The 20,817-nt window shown below is 43.0% G+C and overlaps 2 protein-coding genes across 2 annotated transcripts in view; one reads left to right on the top strand and one right to left on the bottom strand.

The window, feature by feature from the left end:
- The first annotated feature begins 1,484 nt into the window (after nt 1-1,484).
- On the top strand, nt 1,485-3,145 carry rn182 (RING finger protein 182). The gene is given in 2 exon segments (NM_001140984.1): nt 1,485-1,995; nt 2,192-3,145. Coding segments are annotated over 2 exon segments (522 nt in total). The 5' UTR covers nt 1,485-1,532; the 3' UTR covers nt 2,251-3,145.
- A 15,198-nt stretch (nt 3,146-18,343) lies between these two features.
- The window catches only part of LOC106577633 (insulin receptor substrate 1-B), a 61,297-nt gene continuing 58,823 nt past the window's right edge, over nt 18,344-20,817 (bottom strand). The window contains exon 4 of the mRNA XM_014155927.3: nt 18,344-19,685. Within this exon, the coding sequence (XP_014011402.3) occupies nt 19,678-19,685 (8 nt within the window). The 3' untranslated portion in view covers nt 18,344-19,677. The remainder of the gene's footprint in view (nt 19,686-20,817) is intronic.

Raw genomic sequence — 20,817 nt, 5'->3', positions numbered from 1 at the left:
TCGTCATTATATGGACTGAGCTGGGAATGAGAAAGTAAAAGAATGTGTAATATTTTTTTTTAAAGTATTATGTTTGTAAAGGTTATGGGCAGGTTTAATAGACCCAAATTAAGCCTACCCCTGGACTAAAAAGCATGCTGCTCAATGCTCAATCTCCATTGAGAGTTTTTTCTAGTCCAGGAATAGGCTTAATCTGGGTCCGGGAAACTAGCCCTATGCCTCTTTTTTCTGTTCAGTACAAGTTCTAAACTGTTTTGTTCTTTACATAAATACAGTATCCCTTTTTACAGTAAGTCAATCTACAGGTGGCAGGCACAGAGGAAAATGGTTCCTCAGATCACAATAACACATCAAAGAGTACTGTCTAATTTCTTTCAAATGTCCTATCCTCCCTAAGATCCTGTTACTCTTGGCTTTGACTGTAGGAGAAGGAAATCACCATGAAAAGAGTTGCTGGGTCACCTGATAGGTCATGGGCTTTGTTTGGAGGATTAGCGTGGGGACGAAAGGCCGACGTCACGTTTACGACCAGAAACACCCCGGAGAGTGTCAGTAAGAGGGAGGTGCTGGGATTTCTGGGAAGGGTAAAGCCAGTAGAGTGAGTAGAGTGAGTAGGCAGTGGCAACAGAGACAATAGTATGTTGTTGTGTTTTCATAACAGATTCTTGCACAACACGTTTGTAACTATCAGCTTGTTTGATATCAATGTTTCTAATATGCTTACAGGGAATATCAAATGAGATGGAATTCAAAGGGTATCTGAGCCAGTGTGAGTCACTAGAGTAGACAATAGTGAGACATATGGGTCATCTTAAGTGACTGATATGGGTTTATCTATGGGCTAGACAGGTATTAGCAGATAGGCTATGGGGCAGCATAGGAAGTTGACAGTTCAAGCTCCTTGCAGTCATGGCTCACTCCTGTTCTATCCAGTTACAAAGTAGTCTGATGTCATCAAAAAACAGACAGAGGGAATTTACTAAGGGATCTGGAATTTTTAAAAGATTCTTACTCTTATCTTTGCCTCTCTCCTACCCCCATAAGGCAGTTCTGATGTTTAAAGACACAGACAGACAAGAGCCAGTTTGACACAGAATAATATCAAAATCACTATTTCAAAAGAGAGGAAACCTTCTTGATGCAAGCACATTGTCTTACATTCATGGTTCTGTTATATCTGGGAAATGTGGGTGACAGCCCACTATACAGATTAACTTTCTTCATACCTGGAAACTGTGGGTGAATATCAGACAGACATTGGCCAAACTGTAACAGAATGGCCCACTAACTCTCTTCCATATACAGTAAAAAGGATGTGTGGGTGGAGAGTGGGAGGGTAAGCACGTGGAGGCCGCGTCTCTTTGATGACATCACTATTTCCAAAAGATTAGTCATAGGTTACTACTATTTTTTTGGGCAATCTGTCAAGTGAAAGTCCCTCCCACACTAAGAAATATAAATATAGCCTAATAGCCAATTAAGTCAGACAGTTCATTCTCGTTGTACGAAACCTTACCCAAAGAGAAAGAAAAATGTGTTCAGAACTTGAGTGCGGAATTTGTTACCGAAGCTACAACACTGGCCGTCGGTGTCCTCGTGAGTTACAGTGTAAGCACAGCTTTTGTGAGCGCTGTCTGGTGACTCTTTCCCAATCCTCAGTATGTGAAGTGGAATCCACGAAGGAATGTTCGCCGCAGGACAAGACAATTGTTTGCCCACTCTGCCGATACCCGACCCCTGTCTCGGGTAAAGTGAGGGCAGCGCTTCGGGTAGACGAAAGTGTTCTAGAGCGCATGGTGGTATCTGGCGTTCTCGATGAAAGCATGACAGACGACGAGGAGGATAGTGAGGGGAAGGAGGATGACAACGAGACTCCTCATGAGAACTCAGCCGAGGAAAGGGACTCATCTTCGGGTTCCAGAGGTGGAAGGTTCCGCCGTTCGCTGAGTCGCGTCTGGGGCAAATTCACTGGGAATCATTCCCAAAGGAGAGCGCGTAAGTAGCCCTATTCTATTGCAATACTCTTTAGTTTTCACAAAACGTTACTTCATATTCCGGTACTTTCTTTTCATAGCCTACTTTGATGGCATTTTCATTAACAAATTACCTGCGGACCAAAGTAGGGTATTATAGCCTGCCCAAAGAAGGCCATTTATTGTATTCTCTTACATATTTTGTTTTTCCCCTACAGAGTGTATGACTGATGAGGACCTACGAGACCTCTTCATGATGTCATGCTATACCATTTGATGCGGACTTCATTGACTGGAAAGTCATCAGCGTTGCATTCAGTACGTTTTTACGTTCTGGCACGTTCAGTTGAACGGATCCGGTGCTGTACTGAACGACCAGTTGAAAAACCGGTTTGGAGAAAGCTGTCAGCGTGGCCACTGCCCTTTTAAATACGTCACTCATTGCTTCAAGCCACACCTCGCCACACCCACCAAACGGGAGCCAGCCTACCTCAGTCTTTTCAATAACGTTTTGGGGAACCGTGTCAGTCGGTACAAACCGTTCCGTAATTTAGCAAACGTTTGAGCGAACTGAACGCACCTCAGTTGCGCCTGATTGATCAGAGGGGGTGTTGCCGACCACGAGCCTACACTACAGTAGCCTATTTGGAATGTAGAAGACTGGCGGGTCCAGTTGGAAGTTGGAGCAAGCAGTAATATGTATTCCATATAATAGCTACCTAGGCCTATGTGTCCATTTCTTCACACATGCATGTAATAATTGGTGACCAAACACATAATGGTAACAGAATTGTAAAGGCCTAAAATAACACCGTTGTAGGCTATTCTTTGAAGCCATTGGGCTACTGAATGAAATAGTTCTAAAATGAAATAGTTCAAATCTAAAATTGTATTTTTGTTGGTGTTTTGAAGTAGCCTGTGTCTTTCCATTTCCAAATATTAGAATGTGTTGAATATTGTTGGTGCTCAGTTCAAGAGAAAACGTTTTATTTGAATGTAATGTATTTAATTCACTTTTATTGATTGTGTGTGATATTTTGCACCTTTATGTCTTGTTGTATAACATGTTATTGTTTTGTTAATTTTCATCTCTCGGCGGGATGAATGGCTTGCAGTAGTAACTGATTCTTGCTTTTTCGCAGAAGAATAAGTTAATATATAATACTGTTCTGAACTTCTGCTTGGTTTACCATTATTTAGAATATAAGACAGCGTAAGCTCGTGCCATATAGACCTATCCAACAAGTGAGACCAGGTGTCATTTTCCCCCAAAATTCTGGAGGATGCAATCAACATAAATGGTTGCACCTGTGTTCCCATGGGCCGGGCGTGTGTTCAGTGAGGTGAAACGTTCAGAAAATTTCAGGACGCAAATAGAAATGTAACAGCACTAACGTGATTACCTGGCCTATTCTATACAGACAAGAATATGTTTTAATCTACACAATACATCCCTATTGAAACATATTGTAATGTTGCACTCTTCTGAACGGGTCCTGAATTAGATGCACCTGTTGAGATAGCAACAGGCACATCTGATATGCTAATCATGGGGATCTATGAGCACAGCGTGCTATTTAACAACTAGAGGAACAAGAGGTTGATGAAACAAGGCTTTTTAAAAAAATTTTTTACCTTGGACTCTTTGTCAGTTACAATCTGAGTGTGCTGCCGTGTATCATATGTTGGTTGATGGCCAGCAATGATGTCAAGGACTCCAAGACTTAATTCTAGGTATGTTCTTTTCTTAATCAAGTAGCCTCAGACTATTGCCCAATACTTTGTACTGTGATTAGCAATGAGAAATGTACTTGTCTTTCAGTAATGTAATTATCACTCACGAAATCAAACCTTATTTTTTTGGTCATCCTACAGACTTCTGTTCCTATGCCTGGTATTAGCTGCTGTGGATGTCAGTCGTTCATGTTTATCAAGGGGTAAGAGTAATAAACATGATACCGTTCCTATTTTTAACTTATTGCACAGAAAGTGAATGTTCTTTTCGGGTCATACCGATGTCCATGAAGTTGTTTGTCATATGTGAGTTGGGTTAATGGTTAACAATATCCAGCTGCCCAGGGGTATTGCTCAGAATCTATCCTTACATAACCTGTGTGCTTGACCTCATATCTTGTGACGTGAAATTGTTTTCCTTGAAGATATGATTTAGACTGTTTGAGAACAACATACTCAGTGAACTTCCATAGCTGCCGTGTTACTTTATTAGTAACCATACATACTAAATGTAATGTAAGGACAAGACGACTTAACATTTGATATTTAGGGCTCAGCATGTTTTTTTCTCTGTCCAAATAATCTGACTAGAAAACTCTGAGCACTACCAACATGTCCATTTAATTCAGCGACGCAATTGATGTGAGGTTTTAGTTCACGCTCCAACTATTTTACTGAGTTACAGTTCATATAAGGAAATATGTAAAATTCACTAGGCCCTAGTCTATGGATTTCACATGACTGGGAATACATACCTTTTTTAAAAGGTTAGGGGCATGGCTCAGAAAACCAGTCAATATCTGGTGTGAGCACCATTTGCCTCATGCAGCACAACAGCTCCTTCGCATAGAATTTATCAGGCTGATTGAAGAGGAGGGGGACAACATTCCACAATGGCTGTGTGATAATGCTGGATATTGTCAGTAACTGGAACATGCTGTTGTACATGTCGAACCAGAGCATCCCAAACATGCTCAATGGGTGACATGTCTGAGTATGCAGGCCATGGAAGAACTGGGACACTTTGTGTACAGATCCTTGCGACATGGGGCTGTGCATTATCATGCTGAAACATGGTGATGGCGGCAGATCAATGGTACGACAATGGGCCTCAGGATCTCATGGTATCTCTGTGCATTCAAATTGCCACTGATTTTTAAAATGCAATTGTGTCCGTAGCGTATGTCTGCCCATACATAACCCAACTGCCACTATGGGGCACTCTGTTCACATTGACAAACTGCTCGCCCACACAACACCATACACGCCTTCTGCCCGGCACAGTTGAAACCGGCATCCATCCGTGAAGAGCACACTTCTCCAGTGGCCATCGACGGTGAGCATTTTGCCACTGCAGTTCGGCATCGTAACTGACTTCAGTCAGGCCCAGACGCCGGTGACGACGAGCATGCAGATGCGCTTCCCTGAGATTCTTTATTTTTAATTTTTTGTGCAAACCCAGTTTCATCAGCTGTCCGTGTGGCTGGTCTCCGACGACCCCCGCAGGTGACGAAGCCGGATGTGGAGGCCTAGGCTGGCATGGTTACACGTGGTCTGCGGTTGTTATGCCGGTTGGACGTACTGTCAAATTCTCTAAAACGGCGGTGGCTTATGGTAGAGAAATTAACATTCCTTCCTCTGGTAACATGCAGTCAGTATGCCAATTGCACGCTCCCTAAAAACACAAGGCCACTCTAAAATGTGCAGTTTTGTCACACCAACACAATGCCACAGATGTCTTATTGTCCCCAGCACAAGGTGCACCTGTATAATGATCATGCTGTTTAATCAGCTTCTTGATATGCCACACCTGTCTGGTGGATGGATTATCTTGGCAAAGGAGAAATGCTAATTTACAGGAATGTGAACAAATTTGAGAAATAAGCTGTGTTTGACGTTTCTGGGATCTGTTATTTCAGGACATGGGGACAACACTTTACATGTTGCATCTTATATTTTTGTTCAGTGTATTTAGACATGAAATGTATGAATAATACTGAATTGCACTCTTATTTCCCTGTAGGCAGGAGAGCAGTACACGAACAGAGAAGTTCTCTCGGTACACAGGGCCCAAGAAAATGGAGGACTTTCTACAACCCTTACATATTTAGCCAGAGCCATAGTCTCAGCCCAAGCCAACCGGTCCCCAGTAGTGTCCAATCTGACCAGGCTCAGATGGTCTTTAGGCTGAGACCGGGAGTCCAAACTGGGAGAGAAGGTTCCCCTGATGGTGAGGAGTCTCAGCCTCCCAACAGTCAATCTAACAGATCTTCAAGCAGCTCAGTGCCCAGTAAGACTGTCCATTTCCGTACCTACCCTTCTAGTGGCCTAGGTAGCCCAATTGTCCCCAGAACCTGGGGTGCCTCTGTTACCTATCATTCAGTCTCAAACCCTATGATCCAAAGGAGCCATGTTACCACCAGTAGTTTGCAACCTGCCAGGGACATATTTGGCTCTCCTGTTGTTGAACGCAACCCCATCCCAGCCAAACTGGCTGAAAACCCTGTGAGCAAGAATGAGCAATCCAAATACAGAACGTTTCATTCTCTCTTCAGGGAATCCCAACCCACTTCCAGCACCTCTGAAACCACTCACAAGGGCCCTAGTGAAGGAGTGAAGACCATTAGCAGACTTGGTGCTGCCTCTGCTAACCAAAGTGAAGGAAACTCCAGTGTTCATGGATCTGGAAGATCCACACATGTCCAAAGGGGGTATGGCTACATAGGCTCTCAGTTGTACCCTACAGCTTTTAAGTCTGCCAATGGACAACAAGTGCACCCACCAACTCTGAGCCAATCCGGTTCTTCTAAAGTAGATGCTACCAGTGAAGCCCAACGTGCTTCTAGTATCAACAAACCCTTCCATCACAGTGTTAACTTTTCTCAAAGTAGAGAGAGCCCTAGTAGCTATTTCCCTGGTGAAATGGCTAATACTCAGGCTAAAAGTGCTTTCAGCAGAATTCAACCTCCTTTTAGATTTGGCTCTTTCTGGAACATAATAGCCCCCACTGCAACTCAACCCACCCAAAGTCCCTCTGAGCCTGCAGAGAGAGAAACTGCCCCTGACCCCTCTTTGAAAACCAAGAGTAGCTATGTCCCTTGGAAGAAACCTGGGCTAAGAAGCTCATCCAGTTATCAGTATGGGTTAGCCACAGGTGACTACAAACCTGGAAGATCCATGAATGTCAATACACTCAGAGGGTTCCAATATCAAGATCCCAAGAAAACATTGGCTCCCATCGTGAGTGACAATGACATACCCTCTGTTGCTATCAGACCTTCAATCAACACAAACACTGCAAAGAGTCAGGGTACTAGCTGGATACATAGTTATGGTATACCTAGGGGCATGAGAATGAGTTCTGTCAGTGGGTATCCAGATGTATACAGAAAGTATAGCTTTGCCCCTAGAATTCGAGTAGCTTCCACTACAACTTCCTCTGCCCCAAGCGATACTCTAGCCCCAAGGACATTCAAATCAGGTCCACGAGAAGTCCAACTTATGTCCATAGAAGATGCCCTAGTTTCTAACAGCCTCCATGCCTCCAGCAATGTCCAGTCTTCAGAAGTGCAGACTACTACCACTGACATGCCTGGCTCTACCACGAGAGCCGGTATGCCTTGGTTTCGTAGATATACACCTAGCGAGGATAACAAGGCTAAAATCGGCCATGTTTTCAAGGGATCCCAACCAACCGTACTACAATCTCCCCGGAGTGAGAGTCTAAAACATGTTCAGCCAACCTTTAGTCTGCCCGGCAACAATGTTTTCCATGACCGTTTGACTGCAGGAGAAGCTAAACCTGGTCCAACAAGCTCTGCCCCTTTCATGCCTGAAGTTAGATTCAACAAGTTTGAGTCAGTAATTTACAGAAGGCCCAAAGGTTCCAGGTCCAAACAGAATGAAGGTGTTCTGGGCATAAAGCTCCCAGGTGAAACTAGGCCCTCAGGCAGCCATGTATCTGCCCCTGCTGAAATCCAGCCCACCTCCATTACTTCGACAACAGCCAGTCAGAGCCAGAATGTCCACAGCATAGAAACTTCTCAAAGCAGTGACTCATCTCACAAAACTGTGAATCATTCTAGTTATGCAGACCCCAAGTCTCACACACATGACTCGGATAGAAATGAAATGACAAGCAATCCCTTCAAGTTCATATCTGGTAAACTCTCAAAAAGCCCGAATAGCTATGCTTTCATGGGCTTCCAAAAACCTAGAAGCAAAGCAGGGTCAACCCAGGACAAGGATCTCGGTGCACAAACAGTGCCTCCCATCAGCAAAGAGCATCCACCCCCAGTTGTGCCCACCTCTGCCCCCAGTGTCCACCCAAGCCCTCCCAGAGTCCAAGTTCAACCAGAACTAAGCCCCACTGAACTTGCAGAGCATCGTACACCCACCAGCATCGTTGTAAAGGGCAAACGTGTCAAGGTGACGCACGTGAAGAGCCAAAATAGTATTTCGCCTTCGATCGACACCACCTCCCAACCAGCTAAGCCCCAAACCATGAGGTTCAAGGCTATCCCATTTGCTGATATCCTAGGAAGTGCCTCTTTCAGTGGAATCCAACCATGGGGAAGCTCCAGACCCAGTGTGCAGTCAACATCCAACACCGCAGTGTCAGGCCAAGATGGCGGTGCACTGGACAAGGATCAACCAACACCCAGAGGGTTGGGGGTCACCCCAAGGTGACGGAAGGGACCCCAAGGCCTTCCCCCTCCCACCATTCCCAAGTGACGCTGAGAGGGGGATGTGGGTAGTGTCATAGGGGATGTTCAAAGTGGTAGGAGTTTGGGAGCCATGAGGAAAGAACTTAACTAGTTGACGATGTCTGCAGGTAATCTTTCCTTGAAGTCAGTCTGGTTTGAATTCATGAAAGATGTGACCTGACCCCATAGCCCTGCTCTCAAGTATTTATTCAGAACATGGTTGTGCTTGTAAATGTGATAATTTATAATAAATATTCATACTTAAATTTTCTTGTTCTCTTTAATGCAGACTTGCCATTGGGTTGAAACTTAACATTTCAGCGTAGACTAACAGGATTGCAGTGTGGTTAACCTTTTGTACAGGTGATGCCATAGTGTTGATATTGCTATGTGATGTTAGACTTTCTCTTAGGGAAGAATGTACTTTATGTTGACTCAACCATATTCACCAATAACTTTTTTGTCTCAATTATTTACTTTATGTGGTTAGCCACACCTGACATTGGTTTAGCGGCTTATAAATATAGGATGTATTAATCAGCAATTACCCACTTCAAGCGTTGAGATGTCAAGGACAAAATACAGTAAATTAACAATTAGTGACAAACTTTGCATCTCACCCCAAGATGCCCATTCTAATCTAAAACTAAGTAGTGCACTACATAGGGGAGAAGGGTACCATTTTGGGATGCACACATGGTCCACTGTCCATAATTTTAGGGTTGTTTGGAACACATTTTTGGGGGTTTTGTCATGGAGTATTATTTAGGGGAAATGGAGGAGGAAGACTTATTGGAAATTTGTTGGTAAAATGATAGTTTACCCATCAGTTGAGTCCCTTTTAGCCAGAGGACCTTTACAATCTACTGACAGACTTTCTATCTAGTCTCGGCTTGAGGGTTTGGCATAATGGTCCCTTATTTGACCAAACCACATGGAAAACTTATCTTTATGATAAAGACTGCTCTTTTGGATGATGCCAAATGAGTCTAGTTTTACAAAGTCTATTGCAAGAAAGTCTAAATGTGGTTTATGTTCACTTGACCTTGCTGCTAGAGAGGTGGGGAAAATGGGTCAAATGAGATCGAAACAATAGTTGGAAAGGTTGAAATGCGTCTGTCATAAGAACATGTACTTTGGGATTAATGTCAAGAGACAATTCCCCCCCGAGTTCTAGGTCACATACATTTTCAGTCAACCTGATATCCGGATTGTAATCAGTGCCGTTCTTGACATACATACAGTGGAGTAATGGCGTGTCTAGACTTGTGTTGGACTCAATGATTTTTAAAGTGCACTTATTCCAAGTACTTAGTTAGCCCACTAGGTGGCGTGTGACTATTAAAAACCAAAGGTGTATTTTTTTTTTTCTCCCCCAGTTCCCCTTGGTTTCCCCAGTGTAAGAAGTGTTATGTTAGTGCTTACTTACTACAGGAATCTGTAGATGTAGAGAAAGGGAACTCAAAAATATGAAACTATAAAACACATTCACTGAACATAGCACTTCATGGATACCAAACATTATTGCTGGATTAGTTATAGTCCTACTTAGTTTCTTGTTTTCTTGTTATATCTTGTGTTTTTGTTCTAACTTATTTTTAGTATTACATTGTTATAGATTACTGCATTATTGGGGTTAGAGCTAGCAAGAAAGGCATTTCACTACTTGTGGATGTGACATTAACTTTGAAACTACACTGAACAAAAATATAAACGCAACATGTGAAGTGCTGGTCCCAGCTGAAATAAAATATCTCTGAAATGTTACATATGTACAACAAGCTTATTTCTCTCAATGTGTGCACAAATTTGTTTACATCCCTGTTAGTGAGCATTCTATCCTTTGTCAAGATAGTCCATCCACCTGACAGGTGTGGCATATCAAGAAGCTGACAGCATGATCATGAGTTAGCACACTAGGCAAAATAACATTTTGATTCAGAGCAATAAAGAAATTGAATCATTTATCTGAGCAAACCAGAAACATTTCAATATATAAATTCAAACAATACTTTAGGATAAATTGGAAGGTTGTGCAGGACTATGGAAGATGAAGGAACCAATCTCTCTTTTCAGACTGTTAGGGTATTTATCTGGTCAATATGTCAGTGTATTATGTAAAAATGTGATTGTTTTATAAATTGCATTTTAATGTTTAAGTGTTTAAGGACTCTTGGAAGATTAGTCCAAATGAGGACTAAAAGAGATCCAAATAAAAAATAATTACACAGGTGCACCTTGTGCTGGGGAAAATAAAAGGCCACTCTAAAATGTGCAATTTTGTCACAACACAATGCCACAGATGTGCTCAGGTGTATTTCTGTCCGTAATAAACCTCTTTTGTAGGGAAAAACTCATTCCGATTAGCTGGGTCTGGCACCCCAGTGGGTCGGCCTGGCTTCCAAGTGGGCCCACCCATGGCTGCGCCCCTGCCCAGTCGTGAAATCCATAGATTAGGGCCTAATGAATTTATTTCAACTGACTGATTTCCTTATATGAACTGTAACTCAGCAAAATCGTTGAAACTGTTGCATGTTGCGTTTATAGTTTTGTTCAGTATAGTTCAGTGGCTTTTTACTGGGAATTTTCTACAGTCTGAATTAGAGACACATTTCACAAGTACAGGGATGTTGTTGCTTTGGTCCAGCCGCTAGTGATTTAACACGGTTCCATGTGTCCATGCTAAGCTCAAATCACAGCGCTAACAGTCTAATTTATGGAGGACGACCCTTTACCTTTTCCCAGCGTGCAAGCCTCACCAAAATACCCACTTCTTTGCTTGTCCTCAACGGTCTTTCAGGATCCAGCAGCGGGGGGCCAAGGGAGAAGCTTGGGGGGGTCTGTCAATCAAGTTGAAATACATTGTACATTGGATTAATGCAACTACCCTACAGCCCACCTCCCCCTCCCCTGCAAAGCTCGTGGTGTTCCATTTTCCCATAGAAGTCTCCCTCAGAGTTCAAACCCATCAAAGCCAAGGTGTTAGACTGACGGCTCTTTCTAAGCTCTCTCTCGTAACTCTCTTTCTCACTCTGTGTGTGTGTGTTTGTTTTTGCATATGTATGTGTTTGTGTGTGTGTTTTCTCTCTTTAAAACTGTCTACCCCCTGGTCCCCCTCTCTCCCACTGTGAGGGGGATTCTGTACCATGTGTCTGTGGTTTTCAGGAAGCTTTCAAGGAAAAGAAAGCAGGGAGGCCTCGCCGTCATCTTCCCTTCCCTCTCTACATGTGGTAGTTTTATGTTTTCTCACTCTCTCTGAACCAAAAACGACAGAATAACTGAGCTAACGACGTACGCAACTAAACACATTGACGTCCACATTCCCATGGAGCACGATTAAGAGGGGGGGGGATAATGAAGACATTTTTGTTTGGCTAAGAACACTGTGAAAGAGTGGGAGGAAGGAGGACAAAGAAAGTGGCTGAAGATACATTAGAAATGGTTGGGTCTGCTGTGGCATTTGCAGATCAAATTGCTTCAGATATTAGAAGCATTGGAATTGCTGAGTTTTACTATTTCCATGTCAGTCTGTACTGTAGTAATTGTGCTGACGCACTGCAATGTTTACCATCAACATTTTCATAATAAATTACCTTAAACAAGTGCACAACATAGAATGTAATTGATTAAAAAAGGAGAATGTGAAGGCTATTTCTGTGTCAAACACGGAGTGAGCTTCCTGTTTGGCTGTGCCAGAGAGGAAGTCATAAAGCAGGAAGACTTCCTGTATTCTTACCAACGTGCCGATGGGTCAGAGCACAGCTACATGCTGCTACATCATATGGGGGTTGGAGCTGATGAATGACAGATTATGGGAAATGAAATTAAATGTATTAAAATGCATCCATTCTACGCTTGTATCGTGATAAAAAGCCAATTAATAAACTTTTTGATCCCACTACACAGGCTTGAAATAGCCCCCACGTACTCATCCAAAAGTAATTCTGGAACATGTTAGTCTTTTTACATTTTTTGTTTCGTCAAATACATTGATGGATTAATATGTACAATGCCCAGTATCTCATCATCACTTCTTTTTTTTCTGTTTTCTTCTATAGCCTACTGATGAGTATTACATACATTATACATTGTAAGCACACACCTGTTGTCTGTGTGTCATGTGTACCCCAAGCCCTACAATGACTAGTCTGTATGCATGTGTGTGGATCTGCATGCTCCTGTCCGTCACCCTAACACGTGGCTGAGACCAGTGGGGGCTGCTGAGGGGAGGACGGTGCATAATAATGGCTGGAACGGCGTGAATGGAATGCAAACACATGGAAACCAGGTGTTTAATGTTTCTGATACCACTCCAGCCATTTAACACGAGCCTGTCCTCCCCAATTAAGGTGCCACCAATCTCCTGTGGCTGAGTGTTTGGGTGAGAGGCAAAGGACGCTGCTGTACACAGGGTGTGTCCTTCTACCTAGTTTTGCAACTGGAGTTCACAGCCACAGATCCACCTGTTGTCTTCTGGCTTTCGAGGCAAGCTGCTCTCTCCCACTCTCTTTCCGTTTCTGTCACTCCCTCTCTTTCCCTCCCTCATTTCTCTTTACCTCTCGTCCCCCCTCCCTCTCTATCTCTCGTTTCCTCTAGGTTTATGACATGACTGTCTGTGCCCGGTGCCCATCTAAACTCGGTGTCCTCTACCACCTCTCCTTGGCGCCATCCCAGAATATTCTCTCTATCTCTCATGGGAGGGGTGAACTGTGGCACTGCCGCGGAGGCAACGGAACAGCATTGACTCTGCGTCTCCATGATGACCAGACGGCAGAAGTTCCCAACTCACTCGATCACTCTCTACCTCTCTCTTTCTGATCTGGAGGCTCCAAGTGCAATATTCTCATCCCTCCCTCCATCCATCCATCTCAAAGGCCATTCATTCACAGCTTGGCTCTTTGAAAGACTTTACTCTACTGTCCTGTCACGTTACAGCAACAATGGTCGCTGTAACGTAAGAGCAGCCCTAACAGAGGGAAGCAGTGTGTTTGTGGTTAGCGGTTAGCTAGCGCTTAGCTCCAGTGCAGCTTACTTCTTCACCTAGGACCAAGCCACCGAGCTTTCTGGCTTTTTAGCGTCTCTGTTAACGTCTGTTTAACATTGAGTGGGACATGTCCCCCCCTAAGATCTACGCTCCTGTGTCTAAGTTTAGACTACAAGGTTCACATGTCAGTCTAACAAGGCTAAACATGCCCTGAGGGAAGCATAGAGGAGGCGTTAGGTGAGAGGGAACAAAACCCAGCTTATAAGAAAAGAGCAATAGGGTCAGGGCCACAGTGAATAGACTACAGATACAGTGGTACTTACGTGGTTTTCATTGGCCTTCTGGTGAAGCTGTTTCAGCCTCATATTCCCCTAATACATACAGATGATGATATGTGCCCTTTACTCCCATATTCCATCCTATTCATGGGCAAGGCAGAGAGAGAGTGAGAGCATCTGCTTCATGTTCATACAGATGCAGGGTGTGTGTTTGTGTGTGTGTTGTGTTCTCATTCCTATTCATCCCAACAGGGATTTGGTGCACATATAACCTGGGGTTGAGTTACCAGGCCATCTGGGAGAGACAGACACAGAGAATCATCGCAACATAGACTTAATTAGGCAAAGAACGAGTGAGTGGATGAGGGAGAGACATGAAAGATACCGACTTTTCTCGCTAATAATGCCCATTGAAACTAATTTAATTGTGAGTGAGAAAGCCTGAGAGAGAGAGAGAGAGAGAGAGAGAGAGAGAGAGAGAGAGAGAGGAGAGAGAGAGAGAGAGAGAGAGAGAGAGAGCCACAGCCTTTCCCAGGCACAAACAAAGCAGTTGGTCATAATTCCAATGAGATGAGTGATAAACCCTGTTGGCATCTTGCCACTACATAGTTACATCGATCTTATCACTGGGGAGAGAGATGACTAATAAAGGCTTTTTGTTTACGGTAACTAATCATTAAACAGTTTTGATTATGGTTGTTAAAGCCTTTATGATTGTGATTGTACGTGTTTATGTGTCTATGTGTCCATCACTACAGTATGCCGGTACCACCACCTGCCTTTAAAACGGTCTGTGCCCGTCACTTTGCCTTGTTTCCCTTTGTCTCAATCTGTCCCTCCGCACAGACATCTAGACAACTCTTCTTCTTATGAGATCATTACCTTTAATCAAAGGACAACTCCTAGATCTTTTTTTGTTGTCGTTTTTTTCTTCTCAAGCAACAAAAGTGAAATTGTCACATCACAGTCAAAGAGCATCAGAATGTCCCATTTAGAATTGTAGATAGGAATAAATTGCATTTTCCCATCATCTAGAAACCCACTATCGTCATGGAGAACAACAATTAAGCTTAACACCCCCTCCCCCCAACCCCTGAATTCTCCCAAATAAACTTCATTATACATAATCACCATTCATTCATTTCATTTTAAAAGGAAACAAATCCATTTGGAAATGGCCCATACGGCATCGATATGAGTCAGAAACATTCATTCTAGTGTCAAAATTGACTGTAAAGTGTAAATAGGATCATTTCGGTCATAAAGTCAGTCTCGTCTAAAACGGAGTTTGGAACATCCATGCATCACAACGGGTAAATAAAGTTTGGGTTTTGACTTGATGATGTCTATTTGCCCACTAACATGGGGTGAACAGCTGCAGTGATTGCTCTCTATCCAATAGCATACATAGTGAGACAAACCTGCCCAGCACGTCACACATTTTTTTTAACTTGAGAAATACTGCACCAAACACCTTAGTTAGATGTAAAATTGCATGGCTAAAACATCCTCGGCAAAACATCAAAACTTATTACAGATTTCTTGAGTTATATTAAATTAATTCTGCGGATTTTGAGGAAGTGAAATAGGCTTCCCGTCTAGTGTCTCATGGGGGCAAACATCATTAACCAAACGCGGAATCGGTCAGGAAACCTTGTTTCTCTAATGAGCAACAGAAAAACACAGGTGTCAATCGGTATGTTCAGTGGCTCTTTAAAGTGATAGTTCACTCCAAAGTTAAAGTTTGTCATCTATATTGATGCTTTCAGACCTCAACGGTGACTGGGTTCATGACCATTGTCCACTTTTGAGGCCAAAAAGCATCAGACTTAACTTTGATTTCTGGCTTCAGTTTGGAAGATTGTGGAGTCATTATATAACAAAAGAAAACATTTCCCAAAAAAATTTGGAAACATTGACACTATTTACTGTTTGTGTTTAATGTGTAAGTGTGTGCTCGTATCACTGCCTTGTTGTGCCTTGCAGTGAACCCTCATTAGAAACAAACCTGGCACAGTGAGGTTGGAAACCAACTACTTTCCTAATCCCACCTCTGCATTAGAAACCATTATGGCCAATTGCCCTGACCACAGATCCCAATCTGGTAGCAATAAAGCTTTGTTATGCTATGAGTCCCGACAGTCATGTGACAAGAGTGAGGATGAAGTGCACGTGGCAGACACCTTGGACTGACCGTCGGAATATACATATGTGCTGGTAGTGAAACGTGGACAGAGAAATGTGGTTCTCTTTGAAGGGTGTTTTCTCTTTCTGTGACGGCTCATATTAGCAACTTACGGTAAGTATTGTTCATGAAGTAATTTCAGAAGTTCTTCCTCTCACCCCTTTCTTTCATACGTGTCCCAGAGGCAAACTAATGAGGCAAGATGTCTCTCAAACATCCAAGACAGTTTTGTTTTTGTTGCAAAATCAAACAAGAGCGCAGGCAAGGTTATAATAGCATTTAACATAAAATAAAATAAAAAAAAGGTCTGAACTTGTACCTAGCTATTTAATATATTGTCAAAACATATTTTTGTTTTGGCACTGATAGGGCCATCCATTGATGAGGTCCTCAATGGAGTCCTCCACGGGGCCAAAACAGCCAGCACGAACCCAATACAAACACGAAGGCAGGGGCCATTGGTCAAGTCATTTCATGGGTCACTACATCCTTGAACATCATTGAAACATCAATAAGGGCAGGGTACCTTAAGTTTACACAATATTGCACAGCCACTAATAGAGAAATAAGAGGAAAATAGACTATATATATTTTGCCCTCATAGCGCTAAAGGGAAAGAAAGGGACAGACATATAGACAGACAGACAGGCAGACAGATAGAAATACATACAGACAGGCACTTTAGTGCTAATGCATAGCAGAAAGAGTATAAAGTAAGAGCCAAAGAGAGAGAGAGAGAAAGACGGCAACTGAGAATCATAAAGGAGGGTTGTGGTCCTATCTATGCCTCAGAACCGAATACTTTGCTAACTAGGCTAAAGTTAGCGTGTTGCCCACAGCTAGCGAGGCACACCATGTTATCAAAGCCAGACGTTAGGTAAGCCAACATTAGCAAGGGCTATTGTTAGCACCTCTTTTATCCCTATGGACTAGCGTGACGAGATGTCCCAGATTTCCTGGGACAGTCCCCAATTTCCTGGGACAGTCCCTGATTTTGGTAGCTTGTTCCCTGTACCCAGAAAAGTCCCCGATTAGCCCTCAGAAAGAAAAAATAAACTTTGGAAATTAAATTGAGGCTGATATTTCAATAATCAAATGCTGTATCCAATCAGATTTGCATGTAAAAAATGTTGTCTGTCCCTGTACAAAACCCGTTTGCTCCCGCGGCTTTGCCGCTGACCTTTTGAGACCTTATAGCAACGTTTGAACAGTGGCACATTGTAACCACTGCATGAACAACCATGCCCATGGCCAGAAAGTGTTGCATGAAACAGTATAGCCTACCAAACGTGGGTGATTCTAGAATTACAACACTGAACAAAAATGGAAAAGCAGTCAGTATCTGGTGTGACCAACATTTGCCTCATGGAACACGACACATCTCCTTCGCATAGTTGATCAGGCTGTTGATTTTGGGCGGTGGAATGTTGCCCCACTCCTCTTCAATGGCTGTGTAAAGTAGTCTGGACTACACGTTTATCCAGAGCATCCCAAACATGCTCAATGGGTGACGTGTGGTGAGTATACAGGCCAAGAAGAACTGGGACATTTTCAGCTTCCAGGAATTGTTTACAGATCCCTGAGGCCGTTCATTATCATGCTGAAAACATGAGGACATGGAGTCGGATGAATTGCACGACAACGGGCCTCAGGATCTCGTCACGGTATCTCTGTGCATTCAAATTGCCATCGATAAAATGCAAATGTGTTCGTTGTCTGTAGCTTATGCCTGTCCGTACCATAACCCCACCGCCACCATTGGAGCACTCTGTTCACAACATGGACATCAGCAAACCACTCACCCACAGGATGCCATACACACCGTCTGCCATCTACCTGGTACAGTTGAAACCGGGATTCATCAGTGAAGAGCACACTTCTCCAGAGTGTCAGTGACCATAGAAAGTGAACATTTGCCCATTGAAGTCAGTTACGACGCCAAACTGCAGTCAGGTCAAGGCACTGGTGAGGACGACGAGCACGCAGATGAGCTTCCCTGAGACGTTTGTGAAGAAATTGTTCTGTTGTGCAAACTCACAGTTTCAATCGCTGTCCAGGTGGCTGGTCTCAGACGATCCCGCAGGCGACAAAGCCGGATGTGGAGGTCCTGGGCTGGTGTGTACACATAGTCTGCCGTTATGAAGCTGGTTCGACATACTACCAAATTCTCTAAAACGGCGTTGGAGGCGGCTAATGGTAGAAAAATCAACATTAAATTCTCTGGCAACAGCCCTATTGGACATTCCTGCAGTCAGCATGCCAATTGCAATTGTGCAAAACTTGAAACATCTATGGCATTTTCTTGTGTGACAAAACTGCACATTTTAGAGTAGCCTTTTATTGTCCCCAGTACAATGTGCACCTATGTAATGATCATGCTGTTTAATCAGCTTCTTGATATGTCACACCTGTCCGGTGGATGGATTATCTTGGCAAAGGAGAAATGCTCACTAACAGGGATGTAAACAAATCTGTGCACACAATTTTAGAGATGTATTTATAGATGTTTTATTTCACCTTTATTTAACTAGGCAAGTCAGTTAAGAACAAATTCTTATTTACAATGACGGCCTACTCCAGCCAAACCCTAACCCGGACGACGCTGGGCCAATTGTGCGCCGCCCTACGGGACTCCCAATCACGGCCGGTTGTGACACAGCCTGGAATCAAACCAGGGTCTGTAGTGAGATGCAGTGCCTTAGACTGCTGCGCCACTCGGGAGCTAAAGAATAAGCTTTTTGTGTGTGTGGAACATTTCTGGTATCTTTTATTTCAGCTCATGAAATATGGGACCAACACTTTACATGTTGCGTTTTATATTTTGTTCAGTATAGATAGGCTAAGAGTACAGAAATTGTGGAGTTATCTATTTCTGTGTTATAATTAATACAAGTATTTGAAAGAACTATGTATAGTTAAATATAGTTCCATACAATTGTTTGTTTTTTTTGCCTTTATCGGCAACAAGCGCCAAGTGTCTCTCTGTGCATTAAATACATATTGACCAGAGCATATTGTGTAGTGTGTGAGCACGTTGGTATGGGATATAGAATAACTCTGCATTCTTGGATGAGAGGTGTGGGCAGAGAGAGATAGAGATATTGAAAGAGAGGGAGAGAGAGAGAAACATCTGTCAGCTACATTGAAGCGGTGAGCATAAAGTCAACAGAAGCTATGCCGCTAACATCTCTCACAGTAACACAGTCAGGCCAGCTAATTGCTATTATTATCATCATCATCATTATTATTATTCAGAATATATACCAGTACCGGTGCTCTCTTCTTTGTCCGTTACATCTGGTTGCCACAACATATTCTACTTCAAAAGGAGCACAAAAACTGAAGCTTCTTCAGTTCCTTAGTCAATGCTAAGTTCTTTGTAAAATGGCTACAATCAAAAAATGAGGCACTTTTGAGCAGATATATACTTCTATATATTTCCTTATAATACTATGCATATTCAGCCATCATTAGATGAAATCCTGCTTTTTGATTGGTTAATTGTGTTTTCATTTAGGTTGATGATCGAAATATATCATTGGCTCCCGGTCCACAGTCAGTCTTTATTCTTCTCTCTTATTGGCTGAGAGTCCTCCCTTCACGGGCTATCATCGGCACGCATCCCCATTGGTATCACAACCAATAAACTGAAAGCAACAAAATAAAGGTTTTCCATCAGTCTTTCCAAAGTGCTTCAGGGGCGTGACCAGTCCAACTCCTCTCTCTTCCCATTGGTTGTCACAAAAGGATGAGGAGCTCAGGGATCTCCAAGTCTCCCGTAATTTCCCCCCATAATTCCAAGGCCAGGGCATAGACATCAGCATTCTGGAAGCAGAGGAAATGGTTGGGTTAGAAGAACAGTAAACAACAGTATATGATATGAAGATGAACTAAATATTATGACATTCATCTACTGACTACACCTTATCGCCGACATTGTTTGCAAATCTACAATAAAATATCTATGTCTGTTTATCCACAGGAGAATATTGTGTTCTTAAATGAAATATATACAGTGAAGTTGAACAGAGGGATGGAATGGAGGAGTGTGAGACAGCCCGAGAGAGAAATACAGAGAGAGAGAGAGGTTGGACAAGAGAGAGAAAAATATGGAGAGAGGTTGGACAAGAGAGAGAGAAATACAGAGAGAGAGAGAGGTTGGACAAGAGAGAGAGAAATACAGAGAGAGAAATACAGAGAGAGAGAGAGGTTGGACAAGAGAGAAAAATATGGAGAGAGGTTGGACAAGAGAGAGAGAAATACAGAGAGAGAAATACAGAGAGAGAGAGAGGTTGGACAAGAGAGAGAGAAATACAGAGAGAGAGAGAGAGAGAAATACAGAGAGAGAGAGAGAGAGAGAGAGAGAGAGAGAGAGAGAGAGGTTGGACAAGAGAGAGAAATACAGAGAGAGGTTGGACAAGAGAGAGAGAAATACGGAGAGAGAGAATGTGTGTGTGTGTATGTATTGTTTTAGGGCAATATAGTCTTTTCCCCATCTTATTACAAAACTAAAGCAAGTACGTCACTAAGAAAAGGTCATCGTTATTTCAATAACATGGAACCATTGAGAGCTCCACATTCACACACACAACACTTGTCTTTGTTATGGAACCTATTGTACGATTGATAATGCCGTCGAGGGTCGTACTGATGGAGGATATTTAGGCTACGGAAAGGAAAAGGACCGAAAATGCACACCATAACACAACTCTCATACGTCTTCCTCTCCATCGGTCGATTATCCCTTTATTAGGGGTAGCTAACAGTCACATGTGACAAGTATGTACTGTAGGTCTATAATAATCATCATGTTTTTAACATCGTCATTAAAGGGCAGATTAAAATATGAGAAAAGGTTGCTGGGGGCCGGCCACATGGTGGATACATCAAATAAACACAGTGTCACGGTTGTCGTAAGAACGGGACCAAGGCGCAGCGTGAGTACAGTTCCACACAT

This window comes from Salmo salar, chromosome 18 (genome assembly GCF_965601325.2).
Source record: "Salmo salar chromosome 18, fSalSal1, whole genome shotgun sequence".
Classification (NCBI taxonomy): Eukaryota; Metazoa; Chordata; class Actinopteri; order Salmoniformes; family Salmonidae; genus Salmo; species Salmo salar.
This window is presented reverse-complemented; position numbering and strand designations above follow the sequence as displayed.